Source organism: Oryx dammah, unplaced genomic scaffold, assembly GCF_014754425.2.
Source record: "Oryx dammah isolate SB20612 unplaced genomic scaffold, SCBI_Odam_1.1 HiC_scaffold_29, whole genome shotgun sequence".
Taxonomy (NCBI): domain Eukaryota; kingdom Metazoa; phylum Chordata; class Mammalia; order Artiodactyla; family Bovidae; genus Oryx; species Oryx dammah.
The window spans coordinates 115,316,965-115,334,871 of record NW_024070213.1 but is presented as its reverse complement, the minus strand read 5'-3'; the positions used below and the strand labels follow the sequence as shown (position 1 = coordinate 115,334,871).

General features: G+C 46.8%; 1 protein-coding gene across 1 annotated transcript in view; it reads left to right on the top strand.

Annotated features, from left to right (window-relative positions):
• The window catches only part of TPH2 (tryptophan hydroxylase 2), a 101,111-nt gene that overhangs the window by 26,978 nt on the left and 56,226 nt on the right, over nt 1–17,907 (top strand). The window contains exons 6-7 of the mRNA XM_040233875.1: nt 5,784–5,980; nt 11,483–11,618. Coding sequence (XP_040089809.1) covers nt 5,784–5,980; nt 11,483–11,618 — 333 coding nt within the window. The remainder of the gene's footprint in view (nt 1–5,783; nt 5,981–11,482; nt 11,619–17,907) is intronic.

Here is a 17,907-nt window from a genome sequence, read left to right as displayed (position 1 = left end):
GTTAGGTTTGTCTTTGTACTTGCCACCCTCTCCTCTCTGTAAGGAACAGATTTTTCAGAATCATCACCCTGCCTCTAGAAAAAGTGGGATTTTACTGTCCAGGCAGAGGGATGCCTCCCACAGGCTTCAGTATTTCCCAAGGAAGTTCTCAGTCATCTCTGAGTCACATATGGTACCAGGAAGTTTTTCCTGTTGTCAAGCTAAATCCTGATGGTGAAGGTTCTGGTCCCTTTCCTCGCACTGTCCTGGCTGAGCGATGGTTCCCTATCGTGTTTGTAACATCTTAGTTGGACATTCTTTGGCAGAGGGCAGAATCCGTGGTGAGTGGTAATTACTGAAAGTCACATCTGTGTTTCTCCAGTGACTTAGGAATCTATGAGCAATAATTTTGGTGGTTGTTTAGGATTCTGGAATCGCAACTAATTCCATAGAAGTGGAGGAGACTCCCTAGAGATCTAATTATAATATTCACTTGTAATTAGTTTGTTGAGGTGTCTCATCTTGTTGGGGTTTGTACCGATGTAAATGTAAAATGATTTTATTTTCCCCACTCACTGCTTTCAACTGTATCGTGTTGAATCCTACTTTCCTACTGGGAAGCAAGTTCCTTAGCAACATCTAATTTCCTGTCATTTTCAATTATTAGAATAGTCTCAGCAGGGTATTTAAGACCTAGGCCCATTCATTTAAAAAGAGCTTAATCTCAAATTTGGTTCAAAGTGTATTCTCCTCCTCAGTTCTTTGGAGTGTGTGTGTGTGTGCGTGGTTTGGAGATATTTTTCCTTCTCTTCTCTCTTCCAGGACTTGGTTCCTCTGGCGTTGGGCACTGGGAGGAGGGAGGGAGGAGGCTGAGGGTGTTTTGTAGGGTTGTTTGAATGTTGAGGTGGGCAGGCCGCAGGCCTCTTGCACCCTGGTTTGGAAAGGTTCTTTCTGATGAGGTGGTCTCTACTGCGTCCGAGGTTGGGCACCCCTCCTGCACGCACCTGGCTGTTAGTGCCTCCTCGTCAGGTCTGAGGGGAGCCCCTGGAGCCCTCCTCTGTCCCCTGAGAGCTAAGCAGCACTGCTGGAGTGGGGCCATCTTCCTGGCAGGCACAGCACGTGGGTCCTGTGGAGGCTTCTAGCCATCACCGGGCATCACGCCCACGTTCCCGTGAACCTCAGGTTTAGAGGACACTTGTCCAGGATGCGCTCATCCTCCCCGGAGCACACCACATTCCGGGGCCTCCAGACACTCTCCGGGGCCATCTCTACCGCTCCGTCCTTTTGTTTCTTCTGTTTTAAAATGTCACTATTTATCGTTTTGGCTGTGCTGGTCTTCCTGCTGCACACGGGCCTTCTCCAGCTGTGGCCGGCGGGAGCTCCTCTCCAGTCGCACAGGCTTCTCTCTGCAGAGGCGTCTTCTGTCGCAGAGCCTGGGCTCTGGGGCACCCTGGCTTTAGTCGTCGCGGCTCATGGGTTCCCTCGTTGTGGCGCGTGGGGCTTGTTATTCTATGGCATGTGGGATATTCCCAGACCAAGGATCAAACCAGTGTGTCCTGCACTGCGAGTTGGGTTCTTAACCACTGGCCACCAGGGAAGCCCTCTACTGTTCCATTCTGGTGATAGCACCAGGGGGGCACGGATATTCTGCTCTGCAAGTGTCCAGATGGGAAAAGAGAGGCCAGACCCTACCTCTCGAGGGCTCTGCAGGCCTTATAAATGATTCTGTGGCCCAGGCTGCCCTCTCCCCTAAGGGAAGGAGAAAGAGCAGGGATTTCCCCTCCAACACTGGCCTCTTTTGCGGTCCTGCATGTCTGACTCCCTGTTAGACTGGTGGGTGAGGTTTGGTGAGGCGGGAAGGTTGGTATGAGAGGGGTTTGCTGGTGGGAGAGCCATTTCCGCTCCTCCTACCAAGCCCTGCAGGGAGGTGGTAGGCGCCAGTTGCTGGGAGCTTTCTCTAGAATGTGGACTGCTTCAGGACTTCAGCTGTGGGAGAGCAGAGTTTTAGGACGCTGGGATGTGATGCCTATTACATGTGTGTTATGACATGTACCCAAGGATAGATGCATAATGATATGTGGGTATATGTCCTAGGCCCCAGAAAGATCGGGACATGACTCTGTCATTCTCATAAATGATTCACAAAAGGCCTACAATCCCATGACAAGTTCAGAGAAGTGTAGCACATTCAGATTTTTTTCATGACTACAATTTTTATTTTTCTAAATGTCAAATCTCAAAGTTAAAAAAAAATGTGTGGGTGCTCCTGCATTCCTGGTGCCCCCAGCACTAGCTGGCAGCCTCCCTGAGAAGGTTAATGAGTGAATAAATAAGACAGGGCTTTGTGGAATCTACAGACACATGCTGCTATTGTGATAACATATTATACATGAGACTTTCTGTATTTAAGTATGGATACCTATAAGCCTTATTTTAATTTGGTATGTGGAAATAATCTGGTACCTGGAATAAATTCTTTATTTCATAGATGTATGCTAATCGGTTAAGACCACAGCCAGTCTTGAACCTGCCAGACTGAGTTTTAAGCTTGGTGCCATGATTTTAGTCAAATGACTTAGTTTCTCTGAGCCTTAGTATCCTTATCTGTAAAGTGTGTGTGAGGGGGTCTACTTCAGTGAAGTTGTGAGAATTAAATGGACTAAGTTAAATAAAAAGGCTGAACTTAAAAAAACTGTCTGGCCATAGGAAGCTCTCAAAAATGAGCTATTATTATCTACCTGTATTAACTACATAGAAAAATGGGAAATGTCTTATTTTGTCTGTTTTAGGGATATTTTTAACAAAAAATAAGTGGGTAAAACTAACCTTTACTTGGTGTGAAGCTGATATTTAAACATTCACCTTAAATAGCTACCCAGGATGAGGGGGTCAGAGCAGGGTAAGAAATTTCTCTCTACGATCAGTCAGAATTGCCTGTTCGGGGAAGCAGCAGAGCACTCCACCAGCCATTCACTCAGAGGGCAGCCTCATCAGTTACCCAGGCGGGACAGACAAGTGGGGACAAATGAGACTCTGTGTGACCGTCTGTACCCCCAAGACTGTGATGCTGGAAATTCATTAGTAAGTAACAGATAGTCATACAGACAGTCCTCAACTTAATAATGATTCCACCTCAATATGGTATGAAAGTGAAATGCATTCAGGAGAAACTGTCCTTTGAATTTTGATCTTTTTTCTCAGTGCGGTATGCAGAGAAGTTCTCATGATGTTGGGCTGTGGCAGGGAGCCACAGTCAGCCACCCGATTCCGAAGCCAGGTACCATTCTGTTTTTCGCTTTCAGTACCATATTCCATAAATTACATGAGATACTCACCACTTTATTATAAATCAGATTTTGTGTTAGATGATTTTGCCCACCTGTAGGCCAATGTAAGTGTTCTGAGCACATTTAACATAGGCTAGGCTCAGCCATCACGTGGGGTAGGTTAGGTGTCTTAAAGGGGTTTTTGACAGCGATATTTTCGATTTATCATGATTAACCCACTGTAAGTGGAGGAGGGTCTGTATCACCCTTTCTCTCTACCCCAGCTCACACTTGTCTTTCTTCTACTTCCTGTTGGTTACAGTCAGTTCCCCTTTGAAACGCTGCATGTTTGCAGATTGATGTTGAAGGGAAAAGTTTGACCTCACGATTCTTTTCAAATGGCTTCTCAATATTTCATGGGTTGTTTCAGCCTCATTGCTTTCTACCTTCTGATTTGCCTAGCCCTTAGTAGCTTTATCATCTTCCCTGCCTTAGATTGATTGTGTTGAATTTTCTAGTACCAAAGAATATCGCTTATATTTTTATTTCCTACATCCTTTCTATTTTTACTCTTCATTTCAAGCTTTCTTCTAATTTATCACGATGCTAATTTTTAGCAGTCTTACTGTTCACAGCAAATATTTGTCAGGTTGTAATTTTTTATTTATTATCAACAATCAAATTCAAACAAGGCTAATCTTGTTCTAATTTGATTTGTCATAAGCCCTTGACCTGGTACTTAGAGAAAATAAATGTTAATTTCTGGGTTTTTCTTCAGTATGTATTATTCATTCATCCTTCATGTACTGCCATTAGTTTTTTAAAAATAAAAATAATTTGGGATGATGGGAACCACATTTGAACCTGAACCTTAGAAAGCATTTTGGTAAGAACTTCTGAAGTCTCTAGAGTGGGAGCTGGGATCTGCTGTGAGCCTGCTCTGATTACTGTTCGCCACCCCTTTCCCCTGCCCCAGGGGTCCTTCTGAGTGGCCACAGCATGTTGATGGTGCCTGAGGCTGGAACAGCTTGAGGGGCAGTGGCTGCCTGTGCCTGGGCTCCTGGGGGGCTGCTGTGCAGGCTGGTTTATGAGCTCACAGAGAGAGACTCCCTAGCCTTGTGTGTGTGTGTGCTGGACTTCCACACGCTGCGTGTGTCTTTGCTGACTGCGGGGTAGAACCTGCTGGAGATGGCAGTCGGGGAACGCGGCTGATAGCTGTTGAACATGTCATGAGGAGTTTTCTCCAAGCCCAACTTCGCTTTCGGAATAGGTTTCATAATCAGAGGCTAAATTCAGATTCTGCTTCCTCAAGCAATAGTTTTCGAAAGTACACGTCCATTTTCTCTACTTCCCCCTGGCTTGTGTGGCCTCAGGAGCTCTGGTCTCTGCTCGTGGCTGCCATCTGCTGTTTTTCTTGTTGTTTCATTCGAGAAGTCGAGTCCGACTCCTTGCGACCTCATGGACTGCAGCACGCCAGGCTCCTCTGTCCTCCACCGTTTCCTGGAGTTTGCTCAGATTTATGTCCATTGAGTCAGTGATGCTATCTAACCCATCTCGTCCTCTGCTGCCCCTTCTCCTTCTGTCTGTTATTAGAAGAGCATTTTTAAACTCAGCTTTCTTTCTGTCAGGGAACCTGCACATCCTGCTTGGCCAACAGTCTCAGCTTAAGCTGTGCTTCCTCCAGGAAGCTCTCCCTGACTACCCCAGTCCAGGGCTGCCTCTCAGTATTCCAAACCAGACAACAGCTCCCTGTGACTTATGGGCTAAATCCAGACCATTGCCTGTTTTTGTAACCCAAGCTCTATTAGAACATAGCTACATTCTTTTCATAGCTTACATCTTATCTGTGGCTGTCTTCAAGATATGATGGCAGAACTGAGCAGTTTTGATAGAGACTGTATGGCATATAAGCCTAAAATACTTACTTTTTTGGTTTTTACAGAAAAAAGTTTGCTGTCCTTTCTCCTAACAGACAGGGCTAATGTGTGCACCTCCTGACATGATGTCTAATAAATGCTCCCATTTTGCAGTTTGCAAAACTCTTAAATTCCACAGTCCTTTAGTGTTTCCCAGGGTATTGCAAACTGAACAAATAACCTCAAAATTATCCTTGGAGATTGGGGCGAGCTCCCCCAAAGGACAGAGGATCTATGGGCAATTTTATTTTCAAAAGGCAATATCCATGTTTTACTGTTGTCAGGGGACTGCAGACAAAGTCCGCAGAGCACAGTTTTATACGTAAACCAGTTCCTTCAACCCAGAACTCTTACCTTATTACTGATCCTAGCATCAGAACAAAAATTTCAAGTGTCCAGAAGGATGTGTGAAGACATAACAAATCACTTATGTGAAAGTTTAAACACATAACGCAAACTTAGAGTGTTAGCATTTGCTTCAAGGAAAGAACCCTTAGTGGGACCGTTTGAGATGCTCAGGCATCGCACTCTGCAGCAAGCTGACTTGTGTGGGTGCGAGGGCGGGGACACGCGCACAGCGGCGCAGAGCTAGAGTCACGCTTTTCTCCTCTCTGCTGCCTAGCGGTCAGCCCATCCCCAGGGTGGAGTACACGGAGGAAGAGACCAAGACGTGGGGCGTCGTGTTCCGGGAGCTCTCCAAACTCTATCCCACGCACGCTTGCCGGGAGTATTTGAAAAACTTCCCTCTGCTGACGAAACACTGCGGCTACAGGGAGGACAACGTGCCCCAGCTGGAAGACGTCGCGGCGTTTCTGAAAGGTGCGCTCCACACGGGCTCTTTCAGGCTAAGCGTCCTCGTGGGCCTGCCAGGGACACAGCGGGTAGCGACTGCCTTTTTCCCAAACAAGGTAGGACTCCCCCTGGTTTAAAAAGAGAGGGCTGCTCCGCAGTACCTGGGCCACCTGTGGGAAGCAGGTGAACAGCTGAACAATTTATTACCCTAGTGCTCACTAGTGAAACAAAAAAGTTTTGTACTGGATGAAGAAATATCATGGATAATGTTGAGCACAGTGACTTTCCTCTGGCAGGGAGTCAGATCACTAGTCTAAAGTGCTGGCTAAGTCACGGCCCAGGTGGTGGCAGTGAACGCGGGGAAGCGGAGTCACCCGGTGCACGTTCTCTGTGTGGCCGCTCTCCTCGCTGGCCCTGCTGGGATGCGACCGGGAAAACCCTGGGCTCTCGCAGGGCTGGAGGTGGAGGTGAAGCTTCAGCGTGGTCCTGCTGCTTGCCCTGTCCTTCACTGTGGCTGAGTCCTCGGGTTCTGCTCGTGTCTCTCTTCCCCCTGTTTCAAGCACGCGGGCTCTAAAAGCTGAAATCTTGGCTGCCTGCTTCCCTTCCTGGAGCTTCCTCGCCTGCCTTCCCCGTTTCTATCGTGGGTGATCGAATGTTTAGGCTCAGGTACTGAGGACTCCTGCCGCCTGAAGAGTAGCTTTATTGCTCCAGGCAAAGGGGGCCAGAGCCGGTCAATGCCCTCCAAACTATGTGTCCCGCCCTGGGGGCCTCCTGAGGAGTCTGGGAGTGTTCCAGGAGCAGGCTGTGAGCCGCTCGCGGACGTTTTTCTAGGTGGTTGGTGCAGAGGTAATTGAGAGTAGTCTGGGGTGTACATGCTTGTGGGCAGCACACAGTTAACTTCTTCCACCTGGTGGAGGTTTCCGTTTCTGCAAAACAGCTCAAAGAACACGGCTCACAATATTGTCCATATTCCTTGCGGAAGAAGGAAAGGTCCTTGACTTTGTTTAATGGCTGTAGTATTATTATTTTGGCTTGCTTGACTGTTTTCCTTTCTCTTCTCACTTCTCTGATTAAATTTATTCATTGGCAGAGAGTTTTCCACAGACAAAAGGCAGGCAGAGGACACGGACGGGGTCTATTCTGAGAAGGCCTCAGAGAGTCCTGCTCAGTAACACTCTCTGAAGCCCTACTCACCCTCTTCCCGCCACACTTCATCAGCCTTTGTAGAAGCTTCTTATTCAGCTGTACCAAATTACCACAGGCTTAGTGACTTAACACGAATGTATTATATTAAAGTTCTGAAGGTTAGAAGTCTAAAATCAAGGTCTTGGCAAGGCTGGATCCCTCTGGAGACTTTCCTTTTCAGCTGCTAGAGTCTATCCGCATACCTTCCCACAGAGCCCCTTCCTCGCCCCACTCTGACCTTTGATTCCATCACCTGCCTCCTTCTCTGAGCCTCCTGCCTGCCTCTCAGAAGGGTGCTTGTGAGTGGCCCCATGGGGATAATCTGGGCTGATGGCCCCAGTGCAAGACCCTTACCTTAATTACATGAGTAAAGTTCATGTTGCCATCTAAGGGAAAGTATTCCCAGGCCCAGGGCATCGGAGCAGGGGCTTATTGGAAGAGCCTAACTGGAGCTGAGCTTACCCCAGTCTGCGGGTCTGCCACTTCTAGCTTCACGCCCCATAGTGAGCCTGTCCTTTTCCTTCCATCCAGTGCCACACTCACACTGAGGCCTCATCGTTGCATGCTTGACAGCAGTCTCTCCTCCCCTCTCCTCTCCTGTCCATAGCTCCCAGATGAAGCTCCCTAGAGAGTTCCTTTGTTCCTGGCATCTGTGCTCAGAAGCTATCAGTGGCTTCCCCTTGATTTTACTGAGGTTGGCAAACTTTAATTTTTTTTGGTAAAAGTCCAGATGGACAGTAAATATTTTAGGTCGTGTGGGCCAAGAGCCAAAATTGAGGCTATTAGTACATACTTATATCATTGTTTAAACGTGAACATTTGAAAATGCAGAAACTATTCTTAGCTCACAGGTGTACACGAACAGGCCGCAACCTGGGTTTGGACTACAGACCAGAGTTTGCTGGCCTCTGCTTTATAACAGAGGCAAGCTCTTAGCTGCTCATCCTCCGCTCACAGCCCTGACCCAGTTTTCCCAGGGTGTCTCCTGCTGTGACCGTTCTGCACAATGGTCACAGCTGTGGGTCTTGTTCTAGCTGTGGGTCTTCACGTCATTACTTAGGCTCTGTGACTTGCTAGCATAGTCACCCCTTGTTCTTCAGTTGCCAAGTTGTATCTGACTCTGCAGCCCCGTGGACTGTGGTGCGCCACGCTTCCCTGGCTGTCACCATCTCCTGGAGCATGCCTCAGTTCATGTCCGTTGAATCAGTGGTGCCATCCCACCGTCTCATCCTCTGTCACCCTCTTCTTCTGCCTTCCCAGCATCAAGGTCTGTTCCAATGAGTCAGCTCTTCGCATCATGTGACCAAAGTATTGGCGCTTCAGAATCAGTCCTTCCAATGAGTATTCAGGGTTGCTTGCCTTTAGGGTGGACTGTTTGACCTCCTTGCTGTTCCAGGGACCCTCAAGAGTCTTCTCCAGCACCACAGTCATCCCTCCACCTACTCAAATTCTTTGTGTTCCTCAGGACTTGGAGCAAGCCCTGGATTCTCTCTGAATCCTGATTGTAACAGCCACCGTGACCTCTCCCTTTCCCGATTTCATCCCAGATCACGTGTGTATCAGGGGAAAGGCAGGCAGGGCCTGACAGCGGGTCCCCTGAGAACCACCCTTAGCGTGACGGGAGGGCCCTGTGGATGGTTGCCATCCGTGGCATTTGTTACTGAAAGAGATTAAGAACCGCTGATCAGTATCACTCAATTAGCCCCTAGTTTTGACTAGATTCTATGCTCCCTGAGGGCCCCGCCTCTGGCTTGCCTCTCTTGCTTTTCCATAGAGTTATGTATTATATATTTACCATGGGCTTGATTACTCCTATATGAGGATTGCTTTTACTGCTTTGTTTCTCAAACCCCAGTAATTACATTGCCATCTCAATATTTTCCATATCTGTCACCCAGTTTAATATTTTTATGAGGGGCAGTATGGTACAGAACAGATTCTGCATGCAGAATGCCTGGGGTTGAGGCCCGGCTGCACCAGTTCCTGCCTGTGTGACCTTAGATGGATGAATTGCCTTCTCTTTGCCTCCATTTCCTCTCTGCAAACAGAGATCATAATTTTATCTACTTTACAAGGTTGGGAGGGGAAACTACCAATGTGTGCCTAAAAGTTTGCTGGGCACACTTTAAGCGTACCAGAGGGTCAGTTATGATCACTACTATTCTTGCTGTTGTTTTCACCACCCTTGGTGAACTGGGTGTCCTGGGTACTCAGTTTGCATCATTCATTGATAAACAGCAAGCACAATATAAGTTGCGTGTATTTTTATTTCTTTCAGTTGACTCACTTTTAAAATACCAACTTTATTTTAAAAAGCAACTTCTTAAGCAATGGTATTCACAAAGTCAAAGTTCTTGATGTGATAGATACACATTTTAAAATTTATAAGAAAATAAAATATACAGCTATTAAAGAATGTACCCTTGTACCCCACATGTGGGATACTGGCATAGCATACAAAAAGAAGAAAATAGACACATCTTTTTGATTTTCAGTGGAGAATAATGAATCTGCCTGGAAACTTTTGGAATGACCTTAATACTGTTAGAATCATAGGCATGAGGATATCTGAGAATAGGGCTATTTCCCTGTAGGTACCCAGGATCCCAGGGTGGACTTGCTTTATACACTTAATTGGTTTTTATCTTTAAAAACTATTTCTAACCATTCAGAGGTGCTTTCCGAATGAACTGAGGTTTTCAAAATGGGAGCCTTCACAGTGCTGGTATCAGAGAGGAGAGCCCTCCTGTCGTTTTTTTGTGCACCCTGATGAGCAGGAAGCACGAGGCCGTCTTTAACTGGGTTAGCCATCTAGTGTGATTTTCATAGATTTTATTGTATTCTGCTTGTTTTGTTTCTGTCCTCTTACCGCAAACCAATAGAGCATGGAAAGCTTTAGTGTATCTTTCAAATTGTCATAATTAATATAATTGTTTTCATAATATCAAAGAAATGGGATATGGCAATGTAGAATGAAGGGGCTAGGGGGTTGTTGTTGTTCAGTAGCTTGACCGTGTCCAGCTCTTTGTGACCCCATGGACTGCAGCATGCCAGGCTTCCCTGTCCATCACCATCTCCCGGAGCCTGTCCAAACTCATGTCTATTGAGTCATTGCTGCCATCCAACCATCTCATCCTCTGTCGCCCCCTTTTCTTCCTGCCTTCAATCTTTTCCAGCATCAGGGTCTTTTCCAGAGTCAGTTCTTCACATCAGGCGGCCAAAGTTTTGGGGATTCAGTTTCAGCATCAGTCCTTCCAATGAGTATTCAGGGTTGATTTCCTTTAGGATTGACTTTAGCTTGATCTCCTTGCAGTCCAAAGGACTGTCAAGAGTTCTCCAGCACCACAGTTCAAAAGCATCAATTTTAGACACATAGATACTCAGCCTTCTTTATAGTCTGGCTCTCACATCTGTACACAACTTCTGGAAAAACCATAGGTTTGACTATCAATAAGAAGCTGTAGTATGAACCAATTCCATAATGCTAGTCAACGGGCTAAATTGGCAGTATGTTCACTGACCGCATACACACAGAAAGTATTCTTATCTAGGTGTGTCTTTAGAAAGATATCAAGTGATACATAGTAAGCATCACTATATTTTATTTATATTTTTTAGCAGCTTCATTGAGGTATAGTTTACATAAAATAAAATTTACCCTTTGTAACTGTACAAGTCAGTGATGTTAGTAAATTTATAGAATTGTGTAACCATCACAACAACTCAGTTTTACAACATTTCTATCACTACAGAAAGCTTTCTTTTGCTCCTTTATAATCAATCCTTGTTCCTATCCTTAGCCCTGGGAAACCACTGATTCGCTTTCCGTATATAGGTTTTCCTTCTTTGGGCTTCACATAAATAGAAGTACAAAATGTGTAACAGTCTTTCACAATCTGAGGTCTTTTAAAAGAGTTTATTTCTTATCAAAGCCACATTGGTTTGGAATATTAGATAAGTTTTGTTGTGTACAGCCTTACATTTCTATTTCTGTGTGCAGTCTAGTGTGCTCACCACCAAAAGTTTACATTGTAGTCTTCTGTGCATTTGAGCCTTCTTATCCTAATTTGGGCTCTGAATTTAAATCCTTAAATTTTTTTCACCGTTCTTTCCATTTTAATGAATGTCTTGTTCCCCTGGAAACCATCATTCGTGAGTATATTTTAGTTATCAAAAGCCACAAGTGTGGTAGCTGTTAACAGTGTATGTCATTCAATTGTCAAGAGTTTTAGAACCTTGATTACATTGTTTCTGGAACGTCCTTAAAAATAAAAGGAAGCCCTGCTTGGGCCGTCGAGTCCTGTCGCCTTAATACTTAGTTGACTCTTTCTGTTACCTCTTTAGAAAGATCTGGCTTCACGGTGAGGCCAGTGGCCGGATACCTGAGTCCTCGGGACTTCCTGGCAGGACTGGCCTACAGAGTGTTCCACTGCACTCAGTATGTCCGCCACGGCTCGGACCCCCTCTACACCCCGGAGCCGTGAGTACTCGCGCTGGAAGCCTGGGTGGGGCGGAGACCACCGCACTGGGTCGGCGATCAGCGCCCACTCTATTTGAGAGGATCGGGTCCAGGAACCCTAAAGACCACTGTTCCTCGGGCCATCAAGCTTATCACTTTGCTTTTGATGCTGTTTTACCTGAATAGTCTTGTGACTAATGGACTGTCAAGGTCTTCGCTAGGGAGCAGAGAGCCTCGGAGGCTCAGGCACTAAAGTAGCTGGTGACAGGGATCAGAGCTGAGTCTCTGAAGCGCCCCGCCCCCCAGGGGACCTAACGCTCACTGACAGGTGGGTCCCTCGAGGGTCACTACATGGTGTTTATTTTTATGTTTTATTTTTAGCTCCTTTCAGCTTCCCTGAAAGTGTTTTCAGGGTAAACAAAGGTTACTTATAGGACTCCAGACATTTGGGAAAAAAACACTTGTTAGAGTGGATAAGTGCTCAGAGAATTGCTGTTAGAGTTGGATAGGCAATCTCTAAATCTAGCCCAGAGGGTTTACAAATGGCCCTGTTTACAAATAGCAGGCACTTTGTTAGCTCTGTTTGAATAACCGGCTCTCCTGAGACCTGTGGTAGCGTGCCAATAGGTATGCAGAGAGAGGCCAAAGAAATGAGATTTTAGCCACAGAGGTCTATAGAATTGGGGGAATAATGTGTTATATTTTTACCAAAGTACTTGCTGCCAATTCATTCAGCAAACATTTATGTGCAATGCTAGCAGGGAGGTGCAGCAGATTCAAAGATGAATGAAATATAACAGCTGCTTTTTTGTTGTTGTTGTTAAAGCCTCTGACTTTTCTGGCAGGAGAGATAGAAACATAAACAATTATGAAGGAGTGTGGTGAGGGGGTATATGTGCAGAGTGTCAGAGGAGCAAAGAGGAGGGAGCAGTCCTGAGAGGCTTTTCAGAGGAAATGTGAGATAAGTAGGGGTCCAGAAGAGTGGACAGGAATTTCTCTTTGGATAAGCAAAGCGGGGTGAGGGGGAAGCTTTCAAGTCAAGGAAACAACCAGTGCAAAGATGTGGAGGCAGGGAGAGGCAGAAATGAGCAAGGCTGATTAGTTCAGAGTGGTCAGAGCGCAGGCATGTGTTAGGGGTGAAATTATTCTTCGGTTCATAATTTTGTTGTTCAGTCGCTCAGTCCTGAAGCGGCTACCTAAAATGTTAGTAGCAATGTGAGCGTTCCCCGTATCTTCCTCCCCTCCCCTCCCTCTCTCTCAAAATAAAACATGAACACCCAGTGTGAAAAAAAAAAAAACAAAACTCTTCAGGGAGGAGCATTTGTCCACCATTTGGAAAGAAAGGCGAGGAGGGGAGCAGACAGCGTGTAGCAGATGCTGGTACTACTCGAGGGGCTGCTGCTGCGGGCTCTGGTGGCTCAGACCCCCCAGTAAGGCATCACTGGGACTCGTAAACGTCTGGCACTATGCCGGTATGGTGTCTGTACCATTGTAACTGTCGACTTCCCCAAAAGCTGGCACTTGTAGTCTATCAGCTGCCTCCAGAAGCCGATGCTGGGCCTCATGACAGGCCTCTGGGCTTTCACCCAGTTGTAGGCCTCCAGCAGGTACACGTTGTGAAATTTCATCAGGTACGCAATACAGAGCGTGGCGGAGCGGCTGATCCCCGCAGAACGGTGCACCAGGGTGGCCCCATGTTTCTTTGTGACCCCATGGACTGCAGCACGCCAGGCTTCCCTGTACTTCACCATCTCCCAGGGTTTCCTCAAACTCATGTCCTCTTATTGGATGATGCCATCCAACCATCTCATCCTCTGCCACCCTCTTCTCCTTTTACCTTCAGTCTTTCCCAGCATCAGGGTCTTTTCCAGTGAATCGGCTCTTCACATCAGGTGGCCAAAGTGTTGGAGTTTCAGCGTCAACATCAGTCCTTCCAATCAATATTCAGGGTTGCTTTCCTTTAGGATGGATAGGATCGACTGGTCCACAATGTAAACAGTCATCTGTCAAAATAGGGCATTTGGACTTAATTCTGTAGGCAGCAGGGAGCTATCCAAGGCTCCTCAGCATGATGAAGTCATCGTGTTTAAAGAAGCTGACGGGGGTGAGGGCTGGGACACGTGGAGCATGAACTCGCTGGGAGACTGGTGGGAGGTCCCGTTGCAGGGAAGGAGTATGGTGGGTAAGGCTTCAGTAGGACAGCAGGAGAGGACACCTGTGTGAAACGCATCGTTAAGATGGAATTTACAATATTTGCAACTGTAATGAGGGTGAGACGGTCCCTAAGGCAGTGCTCAGGCTTTTAGATTGGGAAGCTGGGTGGGTAGTTGTTTCTAATAATACTGGAAAATACCAGAAGGAGCTGAGGCTTGGAGGAAAGAGGGAAACAAGAAGGGGATTTGAATTCGGAGGATCCTGCCTTGGAGAGGCCCTTGGAAGGGACCTCCAGACAGGGGAGCTCCTGGTGGTTGGGAGTCAGAGCTGAGAGCTCAGAAGTGAATTTTAGTTCCTGCTGGTTGATCTTGGTGTTCTCTTCTTTCGCAACTGCTAAATGAAAGCATGGAAACTCGAGATTCGCTAACTTGGGATTGTTTGTACAGGCTCATTATGGTGAGTTTTATTTATTTTTAAAGTTACTCATATTTTTAAATTTTTTTTTTTTTTTTTGCCAAGCCACATAGCATGTGGATCTTAGTTCCCTGAGCAGGGATCGAACCTGCACACATGCATTGGAAACTCGCGGTCTTAACCACTGTCCCACCAAGGAAGTCCCCTGTTTCGTGGGTTTTAGATCATTCATTTGTCTTCTAAATGATGATGATGACTTATGTGTGGGTGATGCACGTCCACGATCCAGCCTTCAGAGCTTACAGAAGGGCCCACTGTGAACAGTGGCTGTTTCCCTTCCTCTGCTCCCTGACACCCGCTGCGTCCTCCCCAGCAGCAGCCATTGCTGCCTCTTTCCACTGCATCCTTCCAGGAATACACTGTGCAGACACAGTGCTCTGTAAAGATCCCTTCAATCCTCACGTCTTGCAGAGTCCCAGATCTCTTCCCAGCCACATGCTGTAGTGTGAATCTATGAAATTCTGTTTTCTGCCTGTCAAGCGAATGTATGTTCCTCGGTTCTGTCTTGTCACAACAAAGATTTGGAGTGATGGACATTAAAGCCCTCGGCGTGTCACAGTTCTCGGGTCTTGGACAGACTGTGTTCCAGCTCTTAGACAAATCAGTGTTACAGCTCTATTTTATTTGGATAATAGCAAGAGAATCCATCCTCGAGGTGTGAGGGCATGCCGTCTCAAAGATGCAAAGAGAAGAGAGTTGGGGGGGGGGCGTGCCAGCACGTGGGTGGGGGGGTTTGGGGTTTTGGGGGAGGTGGGAGGGAGGGAGAGGGAGAGAGAGCCCTTTGGCTCCTCTTTTTATATGTTGTTCCCTTCCCCTGGGCCTGCCCTATGCAAATTGGGCTTAGCCAGGAGTGCTGTTTGTTCTACCTGAAGTCCTCACTCTGGTTCTCGGACCTTCCTTTGACCTTCCTTTGTTCTATTTTCCCAAGCTTTTCCCTTCCTTGTCTTTTAGCCACCACCATTTTGGACTCCAGTTTCTTATTCTAACTACCTAACACTGCCCAAGTACTTTTACAGGCATTGTCTTTTAAATGCAATCTCATTTCCTCAATTGAGAACCAAGAAGAGGGCAGTTTCTCCAATTTGCGGAGTTCAACGTGACTCCTGTGTTTGGTGCTTGTGACCTGCTTCCAAATAACTGCTTCTAGCTGCTGAACTATTGTAGTGGAGGCAGCGCTAATGAGACGAAGGTGAGCCTGGAAGACACAGCTAGCAAAGAGAAAGAAAGCAGCAAAAATACGGTATCTGAAAAAAAGCTTTATTTCCCTTTTTGGTCTGGGTAGAATGTACTTTGATATCCCCACTCCCATTACATTATTGGGCTTCAAGCATGGCTTGTTTTACCATTTTACATTTTAAAACTCCAGTGGCTCTAAGCCCACCAGGAACTGGGACTTGAATTTAAAATGGCAACAGCAATTTGGGTTTGTCCCCTGGGGAGTGTTCTGGCCTGGAGGACAGTAGAGGAGAGAGGCCTGGAGAAGCTGCTTTTCCATGCATTTCTACTTGGACTGCAAGGCCACTGTTTCTGCCCGAAGGGAGGCGGTGTTCTGGCTTTTTCTCCCTTGGAGCACTGCCCCAGGCAGGGATTCTGCACCTTGTTGATCAGCCTACTTTGATCAGTAAGCACCTTTGTCACTAATCTAGTATTGAAGTTTACAAACGATTTCCTTAAAAAAAAAAAAAAAATCAGTTGGGTCAAATTCAAGGTTATTGCAGTAAAAGTGCCCTTCTCACTCCATGGAATGAGGGAAAGAAGCCCAGCTCCAAGTTGCATGGGTGTGTGAGCATCACACCTGCGGGTGGTGGCAGGACAAAATGTGAGAAGCTCCACAATCACCTGGCCTCCTCTTTGCCTCTCTGAGGAGTCCCTGTGGGCTGTGTCACCTTGCACCCTCTGGCCATCTCATCTTTTAGAACAGGGTTTCTTAACCTTGGCAGTATTGATATTTTGAGCTGAATAATGCTTTGTTGTGGGTGGCTGTCCTGTGTACTGTAGAATGTTTAGCAACATCCCTTGCCTCTACCTGCTGAATGTCAAGCGTAGGCTCCCACCCCTGCCAGATGTGACAACCGAAGTTGTCTCTAGACATTGCCAAATGTCTCCAGGGGGCAACATCTTCCCCAGTGGGAGCCACTGTTTGAGAAGGAGATATTTGACAGGTCACGTTAACATGGCTACTCTGTCTGACAATTACTGTAGGCTTTGTTCCCTTTCTAAAACGCCAATGTGAGTATAGCATTCTCATGTTTAACCTCTGTTGGTTCCCTGTTACATTCGGGGGGGGAAATGTCTGAGATCATCAAATCACATCTTAAGTCTCTCTTTCTGTCCCTTCTAAAACCTTATGCTCCAGCCACACTAGACATCTCACCATTCTGGGGCCCTGCTGGCTCTTGCCTCCATCTCTTTGCACAGGTGGTTCATTAGCCCTGGAATGATTCTTGTGAGATCATTTAAAGTCTCAGGATTAAGCCTCGACTGCACGCTTCTCTGTGAAGACTTTCCCAGGCAGTGCTGGATATTTCTGTAGCGTTTTGCCTTACTTCTGTTTTAGCACTTACAGCACTACATGGGAATTATTTGTTCATGTATCAGTCTCCTTCATCAGACTGTAATTAACTCAAGGCCAGCTGGCAAAGGAACAGAGGAGCAAGAAGATCCAGACTGAGTTTGGAGTGGATCCCCAAACCTGGCATAGAGAGTGAGAACTGAGGCCAAAGGGGGCTGGAGCCGTGAGTGCCGCTGCTACAGGAGGTGCCCGATTAGGGAGACATATGCAGAGTGCCAGGCTCCGCCCAAGATCTGTGGAGAGAGGGGCCCCGGGCAGGCCTGGCCGTGCCCCATGTGCTGAGAGTGCCTCCCCCTGCAAGGCTGCAGGTCCTCCACCCCCTCCCGCAGCTTCCCTCTGATTTCAGGAAATGTAGCTGGACTCCCCTCCCTCAATAAGTCATTTTTATATAGTCAGTGTCTTCAGGTAAACTCATGAACCGTTAATGGGGGAGTTTTAGACATCCCTTGAAGCTTTGAAGGTAGCCCATTTGGACCATTTGGAAGAGTCTTCTCTCTAAATCACACCCAAAACGGGCAGCTTGTTCTGTTCACGGATGGGCAGCCTGTTCTGTTCATTGGTTTTGCGGTTTTGCTTTGAGAATGTACATTGTTTCAAATGACAAAGCTGGTTGTTCACTGTGAAGCTGAAGGAGTGGAGGTAAAGGAAACGTGAATGTTGTACCCATCTCCCCTTCATGAAAATGGGATAGAGAGAGAGAAAGAGAAAGGAGACCCAACTGCATGTCACATGGTGCTAAGAAGATATTTCCCCCTTTGGGTAAAAAAAACCCCGAATGTAGTTTCACCTTAAAGGCAGGAAAGCTCACTGCCCTCCTTTAACAAACAGTGTCAGTCTGTGAAGTCTTCTGAGTTCTCTATGAACGGCTTAAATGTGACATAAAGAAGAGACGCTCTGAGACTGTATCTGCAAGTGTTGGTGTAGGTCCCTTCAGGACTGTCCCGTGTGTGGACGTGTCGTCTACGTCTAAGTGACTGGATAGAGCATTAGAAACATCTCTGGATTTGTTTCTAGAAGATTCTTGCTGGAGAGGGACACTGGAGGTTCAGTGCAGGAAAGTCTTGGGCAGTGCTGTCCACGTCTGAAGTGAGTGGAGGAGCATCTCTGCAT